The sequence below is a fragment of the Rattus rattus genome, chromosome 8 (assembly GCF_011064425.1).
Source record: "Rattus rattus isolate New Zealand chromosome 8, Rrattus_CSIRO_v1, whole genome shotgun sequence".
Lineage (NCBI taxonomy): Eukaryota > Metazoa > Chordata > Mammalia > Rodentia > Muridae > Rattus > Rattus rattus.
This window is the reverse complement of record NC_046161.1, coordinates 97,235,795-97,241,794: the sequence shown is the minus strand read 5'-3', so window position 1 is coordinate 97,241,794 and position 6,000 is coordinate 97,235,795. Positions and strand designations below refer to the sequence as shown.

General features: G+C 45.7%; 1 protein-coding gene across 1 annotated transcript in view; it reads left to right on the top strand.

Moving 5' to 3' along the window:
* Positions 1-4,390: 4,390 nt before the first annotated feature.
* Positions 4,391-6,000, top strand: part of Col6a5 (collagen type VI alpha 5 chain) — an 87,487-nt gene continuing 85,877 nt past the window's right edge. Inside the window, exon 1 of the mRNA XM_032909864.1 lies at positions 4,391-4,457. Within this exon, the coding sequence (XP_032765755.1) occupies positions 4,391-4,457 (67 nt within the window). The remainder of the gene's footprint in view (positions 4,458-6,000) is intronic.

Sequence of the window (6,000 nt, the reverse complement as noted above, 5' to 3'; positions counted from 1 at the left end):
AACCTCTCAGAAACGCCCTCAAATGCAAGGCCAGAGATGTGCGCTTAGGTGGTTCTAGTGCAGCCAAGTTGACAATGAAGATCAAGCACCACACCCAGGCTTGGTGTAGGATGCTTAAACTGTAGAGCTGACTTTTCACACAAAAAATGTCCCTTTGTCATCCTCAAGACACCCAAGGCATGGCCCTTTGTCCTAGAAGTGCCTGGCTTTGCTGCAATGGGAGGTTGGGTAGGCCATTGAGCAGCAGTGGCTGGGTGGATGGAACCTCTTGTCACTTCCTAATTAACCCAGTTCAACAGCTCTTTCTTGCGGACCTGTTTTTGGGCAGACACTGAGCTAGACACTTAGGACTTTCAGTGGTGGGACAGGAGGCCTCCAGTCCTGCTACCAGTGGCTGCTCAAACTGGGAAGAAAAGACTGTTAAGAAAACTGGTTAAGAAAAGCCTGTCCGTTGTCACAGGACAAAATGTGCTAAGTGTGCAAGAAGCTTGGTCACTGGGTATGTTGATAGATTTGGGGATATGGAGGAGATCACACATTCTTCGAGGAATGGAACCAGGGGAGAAACAAGAAAACCAAAGGCCACAGAACCATGTAGCACCCACGGAAAGACAAGAAAATCAGGCTGTCCCTACTGACGGGAAAATCAAATGTGCATTCCAGATTTCCCCAGAAGTGGCCAAAGCACCAGAGGTCACACGATCACAGATTTGCTGTTCCACTTAAATAGACCTCAGATTCCCCAGCTTTCTGGAAAGGCAAGCGTGTGTGTGTGTGTGTGTGTGTGTGTGTGTGTGTGTGTGTGTGTGTGGTCTGGGGCCTTCAGCAGCTGGAGCTTGTGGTTCCTAAAATTGTGACCTTTGCCCTTTTGCTTGAGCTCCTTATTCTGGTCTATGCCAGACTTTGGTCTGCATGTGGGGGTCCTTATCCTGAGTGATGGATGATGAACTAGGAGGAGAGGAGGGTAGATCCTGGGAGAAATGCGCCAGTGACTGATGGGAGGGGTATCCTCACTTTTATTTTCTACTCTCAGTCATTTCTTCTTGTTCCTTTAGCTGAAGGAGAGGAAGAAAAGAAAAGGGGGTAAGCATGACTGTTCCAAAAGCTATTGAATAAGCTTTTATTGAGTCAGGATTTAGCCGTGTAAACTTCCAGTAAACTGTTTACATAATCAGTTGCAAGCCAGAGGACTCAAGACCCCAGCGCCTTTGTTGTATTAACAACTTACTAAATAATTTCTGGCTTCTTTTAGACTCTGCCAGGATATCACAAGCCTTACCATGTGCCTAAAACAAACCAAAACAAACACAAAAACTTTTTTAAGAATTTTCTCTTTCCCAATTTACCAAATTGCTTCAAGACCCCAGACTGCACGTTTCAAAACAGACCATCTCATAGTATGACAGGAGAGTAGAGGCTGGAGAGGGACCGCTCAAGATTAATACACGAACAAGCCAGTTGGCAGGCAATGAGCTGGAGACCATTCCCTAACTGGGCTTCATGAGTCAAACAGAGCATGCTCAGTCAGCACGCAGAGGGAGGCTGGAAGCCGGTCTTCACCTCGGCTTCATCTAATGAACAGAGCATGCTTGCAGAAGGCCCTCTACGTACAAACTAGAGAGATGAGTACTGTATAAAGGCCCTCTAAAGTATGGTCTGCCTTGTGATCTAATGCGTTCTGGGCTCCTTCTTCATCCTGCTAGCCCGCTTCTGTTCTTGGGAGTATTTTCCCTTTCCGAACCAGCCATCTCTTTCTAACCCTATGTCCCTGGTGAGGTTCCTGGAACCCAAGTTCCGAGAATCCGGTGCCCTCTGAACTCCGACCATCACCCCCCGCGCTAAGCACGGTTTTTCTTTTTCCTTTCTTGGTATCTTTTTCAGTTACTAGTCAAAATTCTAAGCATGTGTTCCCTGGCACGCGGGGCGTTCTCGCTCTTTCTCTGAAGCTTTGCCGCTCTTTGGCCTTTGGTTTTCTCTCTGTCCCATCTCTGTCTCTCCTCCAGGAAGCTGTGAAGATTTGTGGCTTGTCTGACCTGTTGTGTTTCTCCGGAACCCCAGTAAAACCGTCCTTACGCTTCCTTCTGTGTGGGTTTCTAAATTCCTTTTTTTATACGATGGAGAACTCAAAAGGAAACCGTGGTCTCCCTGGTAACACTAGGAAGTACAGTTCCCCCCATCAGAATGAGTAATGTGGCCCCGTATCAAATGTGTGGACTGCTCCCTCCTGATGTGTGGTTTAACTATTCCTCTGCAAGTGATGTGGGGTTCCCTCCTCCCAAACGCTGTGCTAAGCTTGAATTCCTAACAGGCTTTCAGAGTTTGGAAAGCACCTGGATTGAGCTGGTTCTCTTGGAAGCTCTCAAACTTTGAGTCCCCAGTCTGGTTTGGGCTATCTCTACTCCAGACAGAGATTAAAATATAATTTAATCTCTAAAATATAATTTCGCTACTAAACTCTTTCCAACCTAGCATTAAAGGTTTTTAGGGGGAGGGCCTTAGAAAATGTATGAGATGGACCCACCCTTAAGTACAGAGATAACCTACAGCCAATCAGCTGGCTCTACACAGATGCCCCCCTTTCATTGCTGGCAAGGTTGATTTGAGAGCTGAGGCTTGATTGGTGACTCAGAGGCTCACACCTCCAAACTCTGAAAGCCAGGGGCCTATAGCTCCGTGCTTTAGAGCCAAAGCGATAGGTCCCCAGACACTCAGGTTTCATGTGTATTGCTCTAGGGAGGCTGCGGCCACCAGCAATCCTGGTTGGCCGCTATTGTCATTCTTGGATTACAATGGCAGCAGCAGGTACCAGCAAGCAGCCCAGAGAGCACTGTCTCACAGCTCTTAAAAAGGCCTGGCTACTGGGCCCCCCAGTCCCACAATGACAAGTTCCTTAGGCCCAGAGTACTGGGCTCTTTAGGCTTGGGAAGTGGCTGTTGACAGTGACAAGCCCTTATAGCTCTCTGGCCTTGTGTGTCTGACACCCTTAGCAGCCCTCTGGGGCTTTCCCAGCTCCCCCTTCTCTTTTCAAGGTCTTTCTTCAGCCTAAGCTCACCACTCTCCCTCACTCTCCCTCACTCTCCTGCGCCCCCTCCCCCGTCAGCACTCTCTGGAGCATGGCAGCTGCTAGTGCTGCTGCTACTGCAGCCGCCGTCACCTTCACTGCTGCTGCCTTTGTGGCCGCTTTTGCTCAGCGCTAATTCCACTGCCATCTCCCCGCCATGTTTCCAGTTCAGTCTGCTTTACTAACAACACGGACGCATTAGCCGCGTACGCCTCCAGGGAACAGGGCAAGCACCAGAGCCCTGGAAAGAAGCCCGTATAGTATTGCAGTACCAAGGGACAAGGCTCTAGTCTACTTAGAAGAGAGCATTTGGGATAGTCTTCATCACAGTGGAGTGGACACGGTGCGTTGGATACTAAATGCACAGGAAGCGGGGCTGGAGAGAAGTCTTGGCCAGAGCATCAGGGTTCAATTCATAGAACCCACGTGGGCAGCTCACAGCCAACGGTAACTCCAGTCCTGGGAAATCTCCTCCCCTCTTCTGATCTCTGAGGGTACTGCCTACCTGTGGTGCACAGACTGGACCTGTACAGACAAACCGGCTATCTGCATAAAGCAAAAATAAATCTTTAAAGGATAAGCAACAAAACAAAACGCAGGCAAATTGGGCTTTGTAACAGTTTGCAACCGCTTGTCTTAAAGTGTGTCTTAAATATAATCCCCAGAGTGGGAGGGGTCTCTTTGCAAGTCATTTATCTGCTAAGTGTCTGGGATCGGGATATGTAAACAATTCCTGTTACCCAGCAACAAAAAGCCTGCTGAAAAGTTGGCATGATATAAATGTTTCCGCAAGGAAGATATGTAAGTGCCCAATAGGTATGGGAAGAGATTCGACCGGTTTTCATAGAGAAATGCAGAGCAGCACCACACAATGTACTAACTAGGATGGAGGTCTCGTGCAGCTGAGGCTGGCTTCGAGTCATGTCGTAGCTGAGAATGAAGGAGAACACTGGAATCTGCTGCCTTCCCCTCCTAAATGGTGGGATCACAGGCACTGCCACCATAGCCATCCCCGGTCACAGGCACTGCCACCATAGCCATCCCCGGTCACAGGCATTGCCACCACATCCAGCCCTGGTTGCAGACATTGCTACCATACCCAGTCACATTCAGGGCTCAACTCCTCAACTCACATCAATACTTGTTTTCAGTGAATATTTCATGTGCTTGATGGATGCTGCATAAATACGCCTCCTCTTTTTTTTTTTTTTTTAAATACTTCTTTTTAGTATAGCATTCTGTAAATGGTTCCTGGCATTCGATGTTGCATATAATTCATATTGCATCTTTTTTTCAGAATAAAAATAAGAAACCCTGTTCGTTAACAGAATGAAGCTCCAGCTAATTGTGTTTGTCCTAATCCTCTGGACTGAGACCCTGTCAGACCAAAGCCCAGGTACTGGTATGTTTTTGTTTATTATTTTTTGGGAAAAATAAACATTTTTATGTTTTATCAAAGTATACATCACATAATAATAATAATAATAATAATAATAATAAATAGTCATAGGACATAACATTCAACAGGCTTCATCCCTTAAAGGTAGGGAAAGCTATGGGTAAAAAACACCATATAGCCCTGGCTAGAACTTCCTTATCCCTTGATTTACATAACTCTCAGTGTCTCATATCTCTGAGAATACAGTAAGTCTACTTGTGAATTGAGCTTTGTCTTTAGAAACATTGCAGAAATTCTGACCAGCGGACAACTGAGCAGGTGCTCGGAGGGGAGCAGGAGAATTCAGCTTTATTTGCACGGCATGCTTTGTAAAGCTTTGTAAGGCCCAACCCTAGCCCGTGGTTTCTTATAGCTTTTATAGATTGGATAACAGCATTGAAATCCCTGCTGATGTGAGCATCCAAGGGTGTCTTTGAGTCCTGTTTCCACCCAGGGGACTTTCCATCATAGTTAAACATGATCACCAGAACAAACACTGTAGGTAAAGGTTAAAGCATTTCTTCCTCTGCAAGCTGCATCGGTGGAGTGAGCAGGTAGCTGTGGCAATCATCTCTTACTGCAGTTTCCAACAAGTATTTCCTGTCCTAAGAGGAAGGGCTCCCACGAGCTTGCGGAACTCAGCATACTAAAGTATTTCAGAAGTAAAACTCTGCTTCACTATTCCTACATTTTCCTATAGTTTCTAGGTGTCCTCACTAGGGTTTCTATTCCTGCAGTAAAACCCCATTGGCCAACATCATCTTGGAGAGAGAAAGGTTTATTTGTGCTTACAACTCCACAGCACTGAGGGAAATCAGGGAAGAGATGTAGAGTGGGAACCTGGACACAGGAACTGATACAGAGGACATGGAATACAGCCACTTAGGGCTTTTCCATGGCCTGCCCAGCCTGCTTTCTTATAGCACCTAGGACCACCAGCCCGAGGGTGACATTCGTTGCCTACAGTAAGTTGGGTCCTCCCACACCAACGATCAATCAAGAAAATGTATTGCAGGCTTGCACATGGGTCAGTCTGGTGGAGGTATTTTTTCAACTGAGATCCCCTATTCTCAATTTATCCTGGCCTGGGTGATGCTGACATGAAATTAGACAGCTGACCTGGTAACAATCATTACGAGGCTATCATAGGACAGAGTAGTAGTTCAGTCTTGTTAGGTGTATATATAAAGGTTCAATCTGTCCACCTCTCTCTTTTACTAATATATATTTTCTTATATGTATATATGATATGTAATATATAATATGTAATATATGGCATAAGGTATAAGATATGTGACAAATATATATATATATATATATATATATATATATATATATATATGCTTCCCTTTAATAGGTGGAAAACAAACAAAAAAAAAAGATTATGTTTCCACAAAGAAAACATAAGCTAAGTGTCCCTGTGACTAAATCATTGCCGGTTTCCCGTTTACAATATGAACTATACAGCTGAGTAGCCCCAGTCTAAACATCCTGACTCTGT